The following is a 16,573-nucleotide window of genomic DNA, read 5'->3' on the forward strand; positions in this document are numbered from 1 at the left end:
CAGCCTATCAATTTGAAGATATTCTCGCCGCATGTGCTCAACTTGACTCTGGTAGATCTTCCCGGGTTGACCAAAGTGCCCATCGGTGACCAGCCCCTCCGATATCGAAAACCAGACGCGCAATTTGATTTCGGAATACATTGCGAAACCTAATAGCATAATTTTGGCGGTTTCTCCTGCGAACGTTGACCTTGTGAACTCTGAGGCGTTGAAACTTGCTCGCCATGTCGACCCAATGGGCCGAAGGACTATCGGGATCTTGACGAAGCTGGATCTGATGGACCACGGCACGAACGCTTTGGATATCCTGTCCGGGCGAGTGTATCCATTGAAGCTGGGCTTTATTGGAGTGGTCAATCGATCCCAACAAGATATCCAAAGTGGCAAGTCGTTGGCGGAGGCACTAACAGCCGAAGCGGAGTTTTTCAGACACCATCCGGCCTACCGAAATATTGCTACTCGCTGTGGGACTCAGTTCCTGGCAAAAAGCTTAAACACAACATTGATGTCACATATTCGCGATAGGCTACCTGATATAAAAGCTCGGTTAAATACTTTGATGGGCCAAACGCAGCAAGAATTGGCAAGCTACGGAAACAAACAATTCAACGGCAAGGAACACCGAGGTTCGCTGATCCTGCAGCTCATGACCCGATTTGCATCTTCGTTTATTTCCTCGATTGATGGAACCTCTTCCGAGATTTCCACAAAGGAGCTTTGTGGTGGTGCGCGGATCTATTATATTTTCAATTCTGTCTTCGGGAACTCTCTGGAGACAATTGACCCAACTCATAACCTTTCCGCCCTCGATATCCGAACAGCCATCCGCAACTCTACTGGTCCTAGACCTAGCCTTTTCGTACCTGAAATGGCCTTTGATTTGCTTGTTAAACCTCAAATCAAGCTTCTCGAAATCCCCAGCCAAAGATGTGTCGAACTTGTCTACGAGGAACTTATAAAAATATGCCATACCTGCGGTTCGACTGAGCTGTCCCGATTTCCCCGCCTGCAAGCCAAGCTCATTGAGGTCGTGTCTGATCTTCTGAGAGAACGACTTGGCCCTTGCTCTGCCTACGTCGAATCACTCATTTCTATTCAGCGCGCATATATTAATACTAACCATCCAAATTTCCTTGGTGCAGCTTCTGCCATGTCATCCGTGATCCAGAACAAACAAGAACAAGAGAGGAAAACTGCTATGGCTGAAGATCGACGGAAACGAGAACGAAGACGGATGAAGGAACTTGGGGCCGTTAATGGAACAGCAACCCCAGATGGCGAAGAAGAACAAGATGCCGATGAAAAGTTACAAAATCTGGCAATCCGCGGCCAGAAATCTCATAATAGAAGCAGATCACCGCACATTGGTCATGCGCTGGAAAATGGCCATTCCGCCACCACAGCCACGTTAAATGGGCCTCAAACTTCCTCCTATGGTAATGGAACTCAATCAGCTGGAACCGCCAGAGATTCATTTCTCAACTACTTCTTTGGCAAAGAGGGTTCTCCGACAAGTCAGGGGCAGCTTCCCCAACCATGCCATGCCAATCATTCCACAGAGCCCAGTTTTAGCCAAAGCTTCCGACGCAATGAAGTAAAATCTCAGACTCCCGCCCAATACCCTCAGGACAATACTGAATATCCCGTATCTTCGGAATACGGCGAACCCACATTCCCAGTAGGTCATGTCCCATGACACCTTGCTAAAAATTCAGAAACAATGAATCAAATTAACCCTCTCTCTAGAATGATAACTTAGAACCGGCACTCACAGACCGTGAAGCCCTCGAAACGGAATTAATTCGCCGTCTCATTTCCTCCTACTTCAATATCGTGCGCGAAACCATTGCTGATCAGGTGCCCAAAGCCATCATGCATCTTCTTGTCAACCACAGCAAAGAAGTGGTCCAGAACAGACTCGTCAGCGAACTGTATAAAGAGGACTTGTTTCCCGAGCTTCTGTATGAGGACGATGGGATCAAGGCAGAACGCGAGAAGTGCGAGAAACTATTGGGCACGTATAAAGAAGCCGCGAGGATCGTTGGAGAAGTTTTGTAAAATATTATCTCTTTTTTATTTTTTGTGGCTGGTAATAATACTACCTAGGTTATTTATTTGATACATATATTGCACGTGATTGTTCTTTCGTACCTCTGTATCTTTGAGCCTTTCTACTTTCTCTACAAGTGTCGCCATCTCTCTCGTCTTTTCTCATCATTTGTCTCACTAGGAACAATTCTCATTTATTCCTCTTTTTGCTCCCTTTGGCGAGTGCCTTTTTTGTTTGATTTGGGTTAATCGCTCACAGGCACAGGTGCATGAGCCCGTTGGGCTGGATGAGTGGGAGGCAAACCAGTCAGTTCCAATAGACAGCACAGCATCATCGATTATCAGCAGGCATTACATATAGAAAAAGCCCATGAGTATACTGAACACACCCTACCGACATGGATCCCCTGGCGAGACCGAGGCAGAATATTTCCAAGAGAAAAACGGAGTCTGCACAACGGCCAAGATAAGGAGAGGGTTGGCAGGTTGGTTTCATTAAGATTTTCCATCCATACTTTCTTCTTTCTTTATTGTAATCTGATGTTGGATGAAAGGTCAATAAGGTTTGAGCATCAGCACTTGTCTAAATTTAAGGGTCCAAGATTGTTAATCAGCTTATCAAAGTTCAGGCATCAGCCATGCCGGTCGGGTTACAGTTGAACCGTGGTTTATTTAGGGCCTGTTCGGTGATTTTGTCTGTACAGTGCCAGGGCCGTATAGAAAGTGGATATTTGTCTTTTGACAGCGCGAATCTTTATTATTATCACCCTTCTCTATAATGAATAATAACCTGTTTGATGTTTTGACATTACTTTTATTACTTATCACTAACTAACTAGTTATTATGATGATGATTATTAATTCTACTATATTATCACTTTCTCACATCAAATATCAGTAAAAAATGAATGAATTGAGTGTTAGATGAGACAGCTGAGATGCTCTGATAAATCACTTCTGCAGAAGTAAGTCTAATTAATTGTTGTCTATAATATAGATACTGTTGTATTGTCTTCTGAACTGCATTATCACTGCTGCTCATCATGATTCTTGATTTTTGATGATATTTGTAGGTTCCAAACCAGCCAGCACTGAAACTTCAAACAAGTCAGCTCAAATCATAACTCATTCCAGCATACTCCGTATACAGTACAGACTTAACTTGAATAGATTTAAATTATCCACTTTTCCAACTGAGTACACCGTTGAACTCTATAAAGTGGATTTTGAAGTCAGCTTGACACAGATCTTTTTCAGCCAGATTAGCGTGTACAGAGCTGTATAAGGCTGTATAGCTGACACTGTAGAAACTCATACAGCCCTGGACAGGGTCACTGAACAGCCCTGAAAGTTGAACATGGTTTAAAAAAAGTGGGTCTGAAAAATAAACCATGGCTCAGCCCTTCACTCCCTCACTAAAATCTCTATACTAAACATCTTTTACATACTGTAATCTGTAGTTAACTATCCTCAGTATATTATATTAATCAGTTGTCATAGTTACTTCAATATTCAGAGCTCTTCAACATCTGAAAAGTAGTTATGGGCTAGAATTAGTAACTGACTAAGAGTTAGAAACTTAGAATCCAGGTTAGCTAAGGAATAGAGCTCTGAAAATATGATAAAATCACTGTCTCTGAAGCATTCAGAGTATTTAGAGATGTGTGGGAGATGTGTGGGAGATACGGCTAGCGCATGTAGTTTTAATGACAAATGGTTTATACTCCGTAGTCAAAACCACACCAAAGGTTATTCCAGTCCGAGATATTAACCATGTTCAACTTTTTATTAACCACCTTTCAACTATATACCCCATGCCTGTAACTCACTCACTTAACAGATCGTTTAATCATGGCATCGGCATTGGCATTTTGTATACGCGATGGTTTTCGGCTTTCGTTTCACATTATATGCCTACAACGCCACAGCCATATCTAGGCTGGGCGAGCGGGGTACTTAGATGTATCTGTCGAAATCCCTTTTCCCATTATTTAACTCCATAATTGTCGACTTGATTTCGTCTCCGTCCAGCTTCTTTTCAGGCTTTTGCTCAACATGTCAACCACGCAGATTCCTACTGCAGCTGATTATGTCATTGTGGGTGGTGGTACTGCGGGCCTAGTACTGGCAGCAAGACTGTCAGAGGACCCGGGCACAAGCGTGGTCGTTCTCGAGGCGGGAACAAATCATCTTGAAGATCCCAGAGTGAATGTTCCTGCTCTCTGGACTACGTTGTTTGGGACGGATGCCGATTGGGCGTTCGCGACAGTCCCCCAGGTGTGTTTCTATCAACTACCGTCCCTCAGAGTACTGGGGGATGATGCTCCTTGGAACGGCCACTAACAGTCCAGAGAATAGGTAACACTGGGTGGCAGAACCAACAACGCAGCTCAGGGCAAAATGCTGGGTGGTTCCTCTGGCATCAACGGCCAGGCATTCGTTTCAGCATCAGAGCTTGTAATTGATGCATGGTCCAAACTAGGGAATGAGGGTTGGACTTGGAAAAACCTCCACCCGTATTACAAGAAGTCGTATACCTTAAATCTCCCTGATGACGAAACTTGCGAGCACCTGGGATTGAACTGGGTTGAGCCCTCTGCCCACGGTTCTTCGGGACCCATCCAAGTCTCGTTTCCGGGGCAACTTCAAAACCCGCTTGTGAAGGCATGGGTGGAATTGTTCAAGAGCATTGGCTACGATGTTACCGCCGACCCGTATTCCGGAGCCTCAACGGGTGGGTTTAGCAGTCTTGCGGCTGTTGATCCCCAAACTAAAACAAGGAGCTATGCTGCGAATACATATGGCATTGCTGCGATGCAACGCCCAGGAGTACATATTTTAACGGATGCCTTCGTCAAGAAAGTGCTGATAGAAGGCTCCAAACCAGATGTGTACGCGACTGGTGTCGAGGTCGACGTTAAAGGTCAGCTTGTCACCGTCGGAGCAAACAAAGAGGTCATTCTTACCGCCGGAGCATTGAACACCCCCAAACTGCTGGAATTGTCCGGAATAGGAAACAAGAAAATCCTTCAGAAATATAATATTCCCGTCATTGTTGATAACCCAAACGTTGGAGAAAATTTGCAAGACCACTTGATGAGCGGAATAAGCTTTGAGGTTGTCGACGGCGTAGTTACTGGAGATCCACTTCTCCGACAAGAACCCGAAGCTACTCAGTCTGCTATGCAGATGTATTCCGAACACAAAGCCGGTCCAATGACTATCGGGGGGGTTCAGTCAAGTGCCTTGATGCCGATTCTTGAATTTGCAGGTGTCGACGGTCAGAAATCACAGACGCGGTTTTTCGATAAGTACTTGCCCACTGCATCTATCTTCCAATCCACTGTCCGCGACATCTTCGAAACACACAACGCGCCTACGTGTGACATGTTTATGTTTCTCGCCCAAGCCAACCTTCACGAAGCTAACACAAGCTGCTTCGTTGGGACCCGACTCCTCCCCGGTAACTATCTCAGTTTAGGAGTTATGCAGAGCATCCCCTTCTCTCGCGGCCATACTCATATATCCTCTGCCAATCCTAAGGATAAGCAAACAATTGACCCCCGTTATTTCTCCCATCCACTGGATATCGAGATCCTGGCCCAAAATCTGCTTGATGTAGAACGTTTGCACGAAAATGAAGCACTCACCAAATATCTCAAAAAACCAAACGGACGACGAAACCATTCCGACTCCTTCCTCACGGATGTAGAATCGGCGAAGAAGTATTTGCGTGACACGGTAACATCGGCGTATCACTTCTCAGGAACAGCTGCAATGCTCCCTGAGGACCAGGGGGGTGTCGTTAATGAGAATCTGGTCGTTCATGGAACACTCAATCTGCGTGTGTGTGATGCAAGTATTTTTCCTGTTATCCCACCTGCCAATCTTATGGCGACAGTATATGCTGTAGCTGAGCGGGCTGCCGATATCATCAAAACGGATGCGTAGGCACTTTTTTTGTCACTCCGTATGTGATTTGTCAGGGATGGATTGTTATTTCAACTTGGATCCTGTTTTCGTCGCGCGAGTTGATGTTTCTCATTTTATTGTTTTGGGCCTGAGAATTCCAGTGCTTCCTTACTATCGTGATTGTTACATCCGATGCATTAAAGGAATATAATACAACATAAATTATTCCTTAATACTGAGGCAGTATAATTTGATATCCCACCAGAGTTCTCTGTATCCACAAGACACTGGGGCCGGGTAGAGATTATCATCCATTAGATTGACTTATAAGAAGGATTCTCTGTGTGTAGATTAATAGTGGTAGCCTGGGACATATCCCAAAAGAAAACCGAGTCGAAGCAACAAAACAACTATTCTAAACAGAATAAAAGGGTCCCAAAAATAGCCATGCGTTAGACGTTAGAAAGTGGCAGACTCTTGTCACTGTCTTTTTGTCTTTGCTTTCATCTCCCGCCGTAATCTTGCCCCTTCATACCCATACAACCCCCCACCAGCAAACACCAATACCGCACCTATTAATACTCCACTTACAAGTACATTCCCGAATACGTATACAGACAGAATTAACGAGACTAGTTTTCGAATGTTAAGCACCACAGTAACTGTCAAAGAAGATGAATTTGCAGAGAGAAGATGCACTCCGCGAATGCAAACATATTGCGTTAGGCCGTTAAGTATTAGGTATACTACTTTTATGGGCGTTTGACAAAGAAATCGGAAAACTAGGGACTGCTCGGGTAGGGTTCGAAAATAGGAAACTGCAGGGCTTAGAAAATTTCCCGCGGAGAGAAAGGGTACAGTCGTAATTGCCGCTGTAGAAGGGCGCTGTGTGAGGGCGCTGGATGTGGTGTTTGCGAGCATGGACGTAGCAGAGAGAGAGGTTAGGACGGACGGAGAGGCGAATATTACTCTCAACTGGGATATGAGTTTTGAATAGTACGGAATGAAAAATGGGAGGGAGAGAAAATGGGCGTAAAAAAGCGATTCGCGCCAGCTTTTGCTGCCATAAGTTTTAAACAAGCAGTCCGCGTAGACACCTTGAAAGGCACCAAGGACCATTGCAAGCCCAAGAAGCGCAAATCCAGTTAAACTGGTCAGCAATGCAGGGCCGTCATCCTTCCCCGTACTGAGCGCGATATCTAGAGATTTGCCCTTGGCACTGGCGTCCGCCAGCGCGGCACATACCACCCCAGCTGTAAGCAATACTACTGCCAGGATCTGAGTTCTTGTGTACGTCTTAGAATTATATAAGTGGCCGATTATCATCGACGCCACGGGGCCGCCGCTTCGGAAGATGATATGAAGCGGGACTGAGATCCTGAATGAGAAGACGAAGTTGTTGATGACGTTTACAGAGAGGAAGTAAGCGGTATATATCACCCAAGATCTTAGAGGGACTTCCCGAGGCGCAAGGAAGAATGATCGGGGCCCGGCGGAGAATGAGAAGACATTGGGAAGGGTGAAGAACGCAGCGAAAGCGAATTGAGTAAATGTTATCAGCAACCCTAGGCGTAGCAATTGTTAGAAAAATTTTCTTCATATATAATCTGTCGAAAGTCGGAGGAAGGACTGGCTTTACCAGATTCTGGGTAGTCTCTGCATCAAGCCAATTGGGTCAGCAAACCATCATCGCTTAACGATCAGGCCTGTCCAGAAGGCAAAACTCACTTGACGATAGCTTCTAGAGCAAATACCTGTCTCAAACGCCTTTGTTAGTACTGGCTTGCAAGAAGAAAAAGAAAATTTTCGGGGAATATCAACAATCGCCCAACTACATTAGAACAGCACCCGCCAAATATCAAGGACACCATGATGCCAATATTCAGCCACACTGGGATAGTCGTCTGAACAACTGCTGCTGTAAGGCCATGGCTCTTATCCGTTGTATCCTCGACCTCAGGCTTTCCTTGTTTAACCTCACGTCGCTTATCTCCAGGATCTTTGAGCATGCTGCTGCGCGACGGAGGGACATTGCCGTTAGTTAAATCCCGAGTGCCGGTTGCATTGCCCTTCGGCAATTGCGTCTTCGAAGGATCATTTAATGAGTTGGCCATGAGCTCGCCTTGTATAGTTTCACGCGCGCACGGCTAATTGGCCTATATAGCTTAAGATTAAAGTAAGTCAATGCTTACGGCGCATGAAGTGCAGAGTTCACAGCAGTCGCTGGGGAGAAGAGGGAGCGGCAACGAACATTCCAAACCGATGAACTAGCCTTCAAATTCAGCCTACCCGTGGGTTACAATCGGGACGAATGATGTAGCTGTCAGGGCATTGTTGGAGGAGTTTGCTGTGTTGGCCTTGATGTTTGGATCCTTGGGCGTACAAGCCAGGGGCGTTGGTCAATTCGGAATTATATTTGGTGCGGGAAGCTAAATAAATGTATCCCACATCATCCAGATCATTGCGTGCAATCAATATATATTCCTTGACCTTCTGAATCGTGCTTGTAATGTTAAAATAAATCTAAAATATTTTTTTGTATTAGGCAACGGTCATATTATAATTGCGTTAGATACTCGGAGCCTCTCCGGCTCAAGCAAAATTATATTTTATCCTTCAGTCAAATACCCAAATCCTATTCTCAAAATCTGACGCCAAGGAAAAGAAATATGAACAGGATATATCCTCCCAAGATTCCCTCAAATCCATTAACCCACGCCAAATTTAACAAAATAACATAGGCAAGATACTACATGAATCAGGACAAATCAGATCACTCATCCTCTATATCATCGTCACTAAGCACCAACTTCTCAACTGCTTCCTGAACTGGAATTGCAAGTTGGGGCGCAAAGGGCTTACTCGCAGGTACCTGGCCCTGCTTGATCCCCGGTCTCTGTTTCTGCGGCGAAAAGACATCCTTATCTGCAGGTGCACTCCAGGGGTCCATCGCAGAACCGCCACCATAGGAGGTATCTTCTATACCAACATCGACAAACTCTTCCTCACTTGGTCCACCAACCCCACAGAATTGGGTGATTTTTTCTAATTCCCTACGTTCCAGCGGGTTTCGAGAAATCAAGCTCAAGTACGGTAGGCGCTCCAGAAGAATTTCCTCACGAGAGATCATTGCTCGAGCCGCATGTGATGGGTACGCAGATGTATCCTCAGCGGATCCATCCACCCAGCGGTGATTCTTCCACGATTCCACGCCGTCCAGCCGTGGAATAGTTGTTCCAGAGGATATGCCCATTGTAGGATCTGTGAGCCGACGCATCCACAAATCCAACAGCCCATCCAGTTCTTCGTTTTGCCTCCAAAGTCTCATCGAGGTCGGGAAGAACATCTTATGAGCGTCGCCTGCTCGCATACCTGTTGGAGCCTTCCTTTTGACAGGGAAAGGCAGAGAGAACAACAATCCCCGTACAGCTACCTGAAAGCTAATTTCATTTTGGCGGAGCATGTCGATGCTGGAACTAAAACCCTGATATGAGGAACGCGCCAAACCAACTCCGCCTCGATTTGTCTGCGTGTTGTGAAATCGGCTGCTAGGCCCCAAAATGTCCGTTTCTGATAAGTACGAAATGCACTTCTCAAAATGGTCCGCAAAAGCTGGGCCAGTGCAAGAGAGTAAGTAGTTTTCATGTAGCGCTGCAATAAATGTTTGGAGATCTGTTCCTGTCTCATCGATTAAATCATCGATTGAGACTAGGGAAGCCTTGGGTCGCGCATAAGGTTGAAGATGTCGTGGAGGTTGGGGCAGCTGAGGGTTGAGTCCGTGCGAAATCGTAGGATCTTCACGTTTATTATACACCACCTTACCCACCGCATGGAATATACCCAGGCTAGCCTCCCTTTTAGTAACCGTTTCTAGTGACTCTTTTTCCATTGACGTAAGAGGTATGCCACCTTTACTAGACCTTTTCATGCGACCAGCTACAGTTCCACTCCAATTTGTATTCTCTTCACCTCGCAAACACATAAACTCCAACGCAGAAATCGCGCTCCTTATGTCTCCCATTTGCGCGAATGCCTTTAAAACCTCGGGTCCCGGAACTCTCTTTCTCTTCGATCGACGAGCTTCCTTTTTCAGAACCAGGTCGATAGCTTTGGCCATGAAGGTTGGCGCTACCCTGTTAAAATCGATTATACTCACGCTAGGATGGCTCGAAATTTCAGGGCCGAGCAATCTATGTACCGTAAAGCTGTCAGAGGAAATACCTCCCCAGCCCAGCATAGTTTCCGAAACGATCATAATGAGAGGGGGGCTTGATATATTAGTGTCTCGAATGAATTGGTTGTCGAACGGTTGCCGAGGAGTCGCTGTCACCAAGTAACTCTGCAAAGCAAGTCTGAACGCCCGCAAGCCGGATGAGCTCTGGTTCAAGGAGCTTGGGAATTCCTCAACAAGAATAACACGTCTCTTTTCTATAGTACTAGTATTGAGAGGTTCCGCATTTCCATGTGTTGCCGACTGCGACGGCTCTTGCCCGCCGTCACTCAAAAAAAGGCTTCCAAACTTATCACCTCTTCCAAGGAAATCTTCGAATTGGGCTCCCATAGATACATATCCTTGAGACGAAAATTCTGAGCCCGATGGGCTCCTCCACTCAACTATCTCGAACCCAATGGTGTTGGAAAGTAGCGATATCGTGCTTGATTTCCCGCTGCCAGCTGGGCCCCTGAGAACAAGAACTCTCTGGGGCCGTCAGCATAATTGATAGCAACAGTCGACGAAAGCAACGCCCTGCAAAGATAAGGATACGAAGGGGAAAGATATAATAGCACTCAACTCGTTTGCTTTTCGCACTAAACACATCAACCAACCACTTCTGCACATCTGAAACCTTTCTTTTATTAACCACCAGCTCATCGAGATTGGTTGGCGCATATTCTTCCGCCCATGGGCGTATCCCCCTCGTGAACAATTGAGTGGGCGAAGGAGAGTCGCGGGCCCGGCTTGGCTCAGCAGTTGCAGTCCCACCAGGAAGCAGAAATCGCCTCCCAAGCCCGCTCGTAGAATTCGTTGTATCTATGTGCTGTCGACCCTTGATATCATTCGCTTTCCTCCGATCCAGGTGCAAGCCTGTCTTGTTACCCCCTTGCACCCGGTTCCCGCCCCCACTGCTGAAAATATGACTTGCAAATAACTCCTCATATGAATCATCCTCAATGAAATCCACTATCTCTTCCTCCTTGTCATCGTCCTCAATTTCTTCCACAAGATCTGTTTCCTCGGTGACACTGCTCTCCACTCCTGCACCAAGGCCATCGCTGTCCTTCTTCCTACTCCACCTCTCCTCCTCCGTGGCCCTAGCAAAAAATGAATGCAACGATTTTGAAGGTTCCTCCGGGCGATTGTGGGGGTTTTTCCCCCTCTTCTTCTCAGGAGATGAGCCGTGAGTCGTCTGTAAGGAGCGTGGCTGGCCCGGTCGCTTTTGCTGTGAACTGGACGGTTTCTGGGTGCACTTCTGTGTCTGCTTCTGCAGCAAGCATGTAGGAAGCGTATTTGTTATCAGTTTGGGAGCAACAGCAACCGCAGGAATGGTCGTAGACGCTTCCGTCCTCGATGGGCACGCAACTTTTCCTTTCGGCACTGGTGTAATCTTCCTCTTCACACCTCGGTTAATTCTTTCTTTCAATTGAAAATTTCTCCTCCGTCCAGACTCAACATAGTCATCGTCTTCCCCTTCCTCATCTTTCTTTACATTCTCATGATTTTGAGTGCCATTGTTAACCTTCTCGTCGTCCGAGGAGAGGACGACAAGCCTCCGCTGCCGTTTTGCGGTTCGTGGAGCGGACATGGGAGGGGCGTGAGAGAGAGGTGGCAGTGGGCTCGTGCCAATTGGGCTCAGAGGTCATGGTTGGTTTTGGCAAAGTAGTTTTAAAACGAGGTATACGCCTTATTTATCCGTAGGAACGCCGGCGTGTGGTTACGCGTGAAAACACATAGTGAAGTTGAACCTGTCAAATTCTTGGGCTAGAGCGCTCTGCGGTAACGTGACTTTTTTATTGGTCAATGAACTGCTTTATCATGCAACAAATGAGATGAACATTTATTTATACATGGAAAATATGGGGTGTCCGTATAATCAGTTATCAAGGGGGTATTTAACAAAAAGAATCTCTATTCATGGATACTAATATGAGGTGTTCCTCAAAAGACAATTCAAAAACAACTTGAACCTCTCATGATAATCAAACATGGTGGGAGGGAAGGGCAGGTATCTATCTACAAGAAAGGGCAAACCTGGAGGAAAAAAGCAAAGAAATTGTACACGAACCGAAATTGAAAAACGAAATCGCATGGCCCTCGGACGCGCGAGTTAACGGGAAATGGAAAAATAGGCCAACCGGTTTTCAAACTCCAACAAGGGACAAATAAATAAAAAACCAGACACATATTTCTCTCAAATCAGAAGATCCCCTGCTCAAACTACGAGCCTGCGTTCAAGAAAACCTCCAGAGAAAGAAGATGGAAATGAAAAAGGGGGGGGAGAAATGAAAGAAACAAAATGGACTTGAAAGGCAGAAAATGGAAATCTGACCGCACCCACTTAAGCTCTCAACTCCCCCCAAACATGTCATAATAATAATCCTCATCCAGCCCGTCTCGACTTGGAATCTGAGGCGGATCTCCTACGAACGTCCCATCATCAAACCTGATATTCAACAGCCGAATTTTCAGCCCATAATTACTAACTAGGTTAATCAATTTATTCGTCTCTGCAGTGATGGGCTGCTGATTGAGCAGCATTAGTAGTCCATCCAACCACTCGGATGCGATGCTATGGGATTGCGGGTGCAGCGTTAGAAGGACGGCTTCCTTTTGTGTGTTCTTGCTGTTGCTGCGTTGATGCTGGTGCTTTTGGGGACTGTCGTTGGAGGAAGAGCCCGGAGGTTGACTGACGTAGCCGTGGATGCTGATTTTGGTGGAAGAGGATGGGTGGGGAAGGGTTTTTATGGTAGAGCCGGAGGACGCGTCGGAAGAGGCGGAAACATTGGACACGACGGAGGAGACGATGTTAAGGTCAACTAAATTATAGTTCTTAGTAGGCTTATCAGAAAGCGGACAAGCAAAGTTTGCGTACTTTTATCCGTGAGTGTCTCTAAATCAGGCGCCTGCTGTCCCATCGACACAAAGTCGGCATAATGCAGGTACCGTCGATTATGCGATAACTGCACATAGCGATATATAGTCGTCGGAGCCCCTACACGTTTCGCATCTTGCTTCCCATTGTTATTCACCCCATTTTCCACGTTACTATGAGCGTTCTCCGTCGGAAACCACGCCCCCTCTAACAAACATCTGATGCGCTGCTCTTTCACAAACTGTAGCGCTTCGTGATGGAGCTCATCACGGACCTGGAGTAGATGTTGACCCCATGCATCTTCGTAAGTTAGCTCTAGCAATTCCATCTGCAACTCTCTAAGCCGTTGGTATTCGAACTCCGCCATCTCCTCCTCAACATCGTGCACATCCTTTGTCCGCGCGGCGCCGCCGATGACAGATTCGATAAGGATTCGAACCAGTTCCACAATTTTAGAAAAGTCCTCCAGTTCAGCGCCGGTAGCTTTCCATAGACGGAAAAACGCGTGCACCCCCGCGACATGTAATCTAGGCCAGTGGAGAAGAAGCGGTTTGAATAATTTATCATAATTCGACCTTGACTCAAGTACAAGATAACTCTTCACATCGTCCAGATCCGACTTCTCAACCTCGAAATGCTCATAGAGGACTGAAGTGATAGCCAGGGACGCTCTTGCAATTGGACATCGCTGAGGCGGCGGTTTCGCAGATTGCTCCAAAAGCATTTTCTGGAATTCATCCTGATGCTTCCTCACATAGTCCGTCAAATCCATCATACCCAGGAACCCCATCTCTTCAAACTCCCACTGGGGGCTTTCCGATTCAAAACCAAGCCGCCTCCACTTCTCCGGGTTATGTCTTCGAGATCGCTGCGTGTCATCCCCTTTCTCCGATGCTGCCCTGTCCTTGTCCTTCTCCCTCTCCTTCTCAGTTTTGCTAGCCAGATGAATCCCTTTTAACGCCCTCCGATGCTCCGGTTTCTCTAATTCAACAGGGACATCCTTCCACTTTCGCAAGAGGACTTTTGTCGATGATTGAAACTCAAGGAGCGGGTGAGCCAGGTCCTGCAGTGCCGTGCCTTGCATCAACACATACACCGCTCGAATGACACCTAGATCCTGTAACCGTTTTATAAACTTGGGCCACTCCGCCTCACTCTCGTTGATGATCGAGTCCCTCATCAATGAATTAATTAACTGCAGCGCATTGGCACATAGCGCATGGTCTGCGGATGATAGCCTGCTGACAAGCATTTCCAGAAAATGTGGGTAGACCGCAATTGCAGGTTTCAGCGCTTGGAACCCAAAAACGCCTGGTTCTTGCGAGCGATGCTGGCTCGAATGTGGATGAGAAACGATGGATACTAAGATCGACATCGCGCCACGAAGGATATTCACAAGCGGATGGGTAACGATAAGCTCAACAATCTACAGAAGCACCACAATAACACACCATTGCTCGTTAGCCAAATTGTCAAAAGATTCCGATCTAGTTAAAACGAGTAAAAAAAGGAAAGAAAAGAAAAAGAAAAAAGTTGTGAAAATCAGGAACCCCCAAAATACTGACCCTCGTAACGAGATCTTGTTCCACACACTCCCACCCCTTATCAACTTCCAGCAACCGCGAAAACGACGCCAGGCTGTATGCAAGCGTATTCCCTGTAGCCGTCAACGCCAGGTACTTCAACTTCGCCAACCCGCCTTCCGATATGAACACGTCAGCGAACGACGGGTCGCCGATGTTCGATTGGAGCTTGAAAACGGCCATTTTGCGCACTGCGTCCTCGTCGCTGCCCAGCCGCTCGACGAGCTCGGAGACGTTGACACCCTCCATGGTTGTTTTGTAGTAATGCGGACGTGTTTTCGGGGAGGAGTAGTTGCTAGTAGACAGGTTCGGATGCGACGGCAGTTGTGGACATATGTATTCTAGCTCGCAAGCAGGGGAATTTGAAAAAGCGAGAGAACAATCAATTGGCTCCGTAGTGCGGTCAGAAATGCTTGTGTAGGCCTTGTTCCTTTTTTTCTTCTTTTTTTTTCTAAATATTTCTCCAAGTTCACGTCAATCCCAAAGTCGGCAGGTAGGGAAATATCTCGCCAACGTAGCTGGTGCCGGTGCATAATATGCCCCTGGAAAGGGGCTCCGGCATGAATGATATGAAAATTCGTAAAAATGAGAGACAGAGAAACAAACTGGCGTCATAACAGGATGAATATCAGGAAACCCCCATCCCCGGTAACCCGCAATCGCAAAAAGAAAAAGCCAATGGTGAGATTGGGCCGAGCGGGCTTGAGTCGGTTGTTGTCAAGAGAGGTTTGAATCTCTGGTCCGAAGAATCAGATAGTCACGTGATTATAGACATAACCCTAGGGTTTTATCACAAAAGCTACAAGGCAATTCAACAAAAAAATTACAGAATAAAATTTGAAAAAAGTCCCTCGATTGTTTCCTCCAGCTTTCCCAAAGCAAGATCAAATCCAAATTCTGGGCTCAACTGTAATAAAAATCAAGGAGATTGATATGTTGTGAGCAATGGCCGGCAACCCCACTTATTTTTAGCTGACTGAAGGTTATCAATCTATCCGGTGACTGTGCGTTACGAAATAATTGGTTTATCTAACTCAGGGAATGGTTGGTAAGTTCTTGTAAAAAAAAGGAGAAAAGGGTACATGGTTTTGTGGAGTTGATATAAATTACACACACACACACACAAAGGAAAGAAAGAAAAGAAAAGAAAAGAAAAGCATTAAAATTAAAAAGGAAAATGAGGCAAGAGAAAGTGGAAAAGAATGGCTGGACACTGTATTTGTTATGTATTTATATGTAGTTAGTCTGAAATCACTATCTATAAGCCCTCAGTAAGGCCTATTTTGTTCCAGGGACCTTTTGTTTTCTCTTTTCATTTTGGAGGGGAAAAAGCAACAAAAAAAAGGCAAAGGGAAAATAGTAAATGAAATACAGCAAGTATCCCTGGAGCAAGAATGAAGAAAACCACCCTCTGCGCTCTAGATCTAGAAAATATGCATCACCTCCTCTTTCCCCCTCTCCCTCATCATTTTTTTTTCTATTATTTTCATTTTTTCACTTTTGTTTTCTCTTCTTTAACTCCGCCATCCAACATTCCAAATAACATGAGCAATATCCCTCGCCGTATTCACCGTATCAACAACCTTGCCGATGAAGCCGAAGTTCATAGCCTTGCCATCCGCCTCATCATCATCGTCTTCGTCATCATATCCACTCTCATCTCCCGTAGTATACAAGTCGTCGTAGTCGAAGGATAGGAATTGGTCTCGCGACGAGAGATATGAGGGGCTCCGATTATCATTATTTTTTTTATCATTAGGATAAGTACTATGGTTATTAGTTGGGGTAGTATTGGAGTTGGTGTAGGAATAGTAAGTATAATTGTAATTATAATTGTGATATCGGCCATGGGCATCATAGTTGTTATTCCACTGTCGCTTGTGGGACTAAATGACCCATGGCCAGCTGTACGTTGACAATGTCTCCTCCTCAACCACC

The 16,573-nt window shown here is 46.0% G+C and overlaps 6 protein-coding genes across 6 annotated transcripts in view; 3 read left to right on the top strand and 3 right to left on the bottom strand.

Annotated features, from left to right (window-relative positions):
• HCAG_01882 (hypothetical protein) overlaps positions 1–2,058 on the top strand; it is a gene marked incomplete at both ends in the record, with an annotated part of 2,574 nt that extends 516 nt beyond the window's left edge. The window contains 2 exons of the mRNA XM_001544785.1: positions 77–1,678; positions 1,747–2,058. Of these exons, the coding sequence (XP_001544835.1) occupies positions 77–1,678; positions 1,747–2,058 (1,914 nt within the window). The remainder of the gene's footprint in view (positions 1–76; positions 1,679–1,746) is intronic.
• Positions 2,059–4,104: 2,046 nt separating this feature from the next.
• On the top strand, positions 4,105–6,000 carry HCAG_01883 (predicted protein; the record flags this gene model as incomplete). Its single annotated transcript, XM_001544786.1, has 2 exons — positions 4,105–4,326; positions 4,408–6,000. The coding sequence occupies 2 exons, from the start codon at positions 4,105–4,107 to the stop codon at positions 5,998–6,000; spliced, it is 1,815 nt and encodes a 604-aa protein (XP_001544836.1).
• A 1,132-nt stretch (positions 6,001–7,132) lies between these two features.
• Positions 7,133–8,075, bottom strand: HCAG_01884 (conserved hypothetical protein; the record flags this gene model as incomplete). The annotated part of the gene is made up of 5 exons (XM_001544787.1): positions 7,133–7,180; positions 7,207–7,526; positions 7,592–7,617; positions 7,690–7,715; positions 7,797–8,075. The coding sequence occupies 5 exons, from the start codon at positions 8,073–8,075 to the stop codon at positions 7,133–7,135; spliced, it is 699 nt and encodes a 232-aa protein (XP_001544837.1).
• A 659-nt stretch (positions 8,076–8,734) lies between these two features.
• On the bottom strand, positions 8,735–11,765 carry HCAG_01885 (predicted protein; the record flags this gene model as incomplete). Its single annotated transcript, XM_001544788.1, has 2 exons — positions 8,735–10,643; positions 10,789–11,765. The coding sequence occupies 2 exons, from the start codon at positions 11,763–11,765 to the stop codon at positions 8,735–8,737; spliced, it is 2,886 nt and encodes a 961-aa protein (XP_001544838.1).
• Positions 11,766–12,526: 761 nt separating this feature from the next.
• Positions 12,527–14,884, bottom strand: HCAG_01886 (conserved hypothetical protein; the record flags this gene model as incomplete). Its single annotated transcript, XM_001544789.1, has 3 exons — positions 12,527–12,996; positions 13,053–14,478; positions 14,618–14,884. 3 exons carry the CDS (start codon positions 14,882–14,884, stop codon positions 12,527–12,529), a joined length of 2,163 nt encoding a protein of 720 aa, XP_001544839.1.
• Positions 14,885–16,179: 1,295 nt separating this feature from the next.
• HCAG_01887 (predicted protein) lies at positions 16,180–16,332 on the top strand (the record flags this gene model as incomplete). The annotated part of the gene is made up of 1 exon (XM_001544790.1): positions 16,180–16,332. The coding sequence occupies one exon, from the start codon at positions 16,180–16,182 to the stop codon at positions 16,330–16,332; it is 153 nt and encodes a 50-aa protein (XP_001544840.1).
• Between the last annotated feature and the right edge of the window lie 241 nt (positions 16,333–16,573).

The sequence above is a fragment of the Histoplasma capsulatum genome, genomic scaffold (genome assembly GCF_000149585.1).
Source record: "Histoplasma capsulatum NAm1 scaffold_1 genomic scaffold, whole genome shotgun sequence".
NCBI lineage: Eukaryota > Fungi > Ascomycota > Eurotiomycetes > Onygenales > Ajellomycetaceae > Histoplasma > Histoplasma mississippiense.